This window comes from Apium graveolens, chromosome 1 (assembly GCF_009905375.1).
Source record: "Apium graveolens cultivar Ventura chromosome 1, ASM990537v1, whole genome shotgun sequence".
Lineage (NCBI taxonomy): Eukaryota > Viridiplantae > Streptophyta > Magnoliopsida > Apiales > Apiaceae > Apium > Apium graveolens.
This window is the reverse complement of record NC_133647.1, coordinates 183,637,939-183,639,045: the sequence shown is the minus strand read 5'-3', so window position 1 is coordinate 183,639,045 and position 1,107 is coordinate 183,637,939. Positions and strand designations below refer to the sequence as shown.

Below are 1,107 nucleotides of genomic sequence, written 5' to 3'. Positions count from 1 at the left end.
TAAGCATTGATTCATTTTTCAAGTTTCTCGAGTTATTTTTTAATAATTAAATGTTTAATTCTTTATTAATTTTTAGTGACACGTTTAACATGTATATTTTCTTTGTTATAAGGGGGCAATTGGAGCACTTGATGGTACACTTGTTCATGCAATCATTCCAGCCGACCAGGAAGCTCGATATAGAGGCCGAGGAAGAGGTGATTGTTATCAAAATGTTTTAGCTGTATGTGATTTTAATATGATATTTACATTTGTTTGGGCTGGATGGGAGGGAGTAGCACATGATTCCAGAATATTAACAGAAGTTGCACTTGATCCGTATTCCGGGTTTCCAGTTCCTCCACCAAATATGTAATTCCTTATCTTTTTACTAAAGTCAAAACTGAAATATTTTAAGTACATTGTACATTATATAACTATCATATTATACTTCATATGACAGATATATATTATCTTTGTGATGCGGCATATACAAATACTCGTGGATATTTAACCCCATATCGTAATACAAGATATTGGTTAGCAGATTTTCGTCGTCAGCGTGCTTTAAGTAAAGAAGAAAAATTTAACCATGCACATGCAAAATTAAGAAATGTTATCGAGCGTGCTTATGGTGTGTTAAAGGCAAGATTTCCAATCCTCAAACAGATGGCTCCATATTCATTCTCTACGCAGCGAGATATTGTGATAGCTTGTATTGCAGTTCACAATTTCATAAGAAAGAAAAAACTAGAAGATGAATTATTTGATCGATGTGATCAAGCTTCCTTGTCGGATAGTGATGGAGAAGGAGATGAAGGGAATTAAAAAGGACCAATGAATGACACATAGTGGGGATCTCAAGCCACACAATATATGAATAATCTTCGTGATCAAATTGCTCAGAAACTTTAAGAAAAGTTCTTGAAAATTTTATAGTTATGTTTTTTCATTGAATAATTTTTAAATTGTATTAGCATCGTTAAGTTGATTTGTCATTTTTCAAAACTATTAAAAAAACACTCTTTTGGTATCATTCAGTGATAAATAGATACGGTTTGTCAAACGATATTAATCATTCAGCAGGGTGTAATAGTAAATTACTACTATCCAGATAAATTTTAAAAA

At 31.9% G+C, this 1,107-nt stretch overlaps 1 protein-coding gene across 1 annotated transcript; it reads left to right on the top strand.

The window, feature by feature from the left end:
• Positions 1–435: 435 nt before the first annotated feature.
• Positions 436–807, top strand: LOC141713064 (uncharacterized). Its single transcript, XM_074516295.1, has one exon. It carries the CDS (start codon positions 436–438, stop codon positions 805–807), a length of 372 nt encoding a protein of 123 aa, XP_074372396.1.
• The last annotated feature ends 300 nt before the right edge of the window (positions 808–1,107 follow it).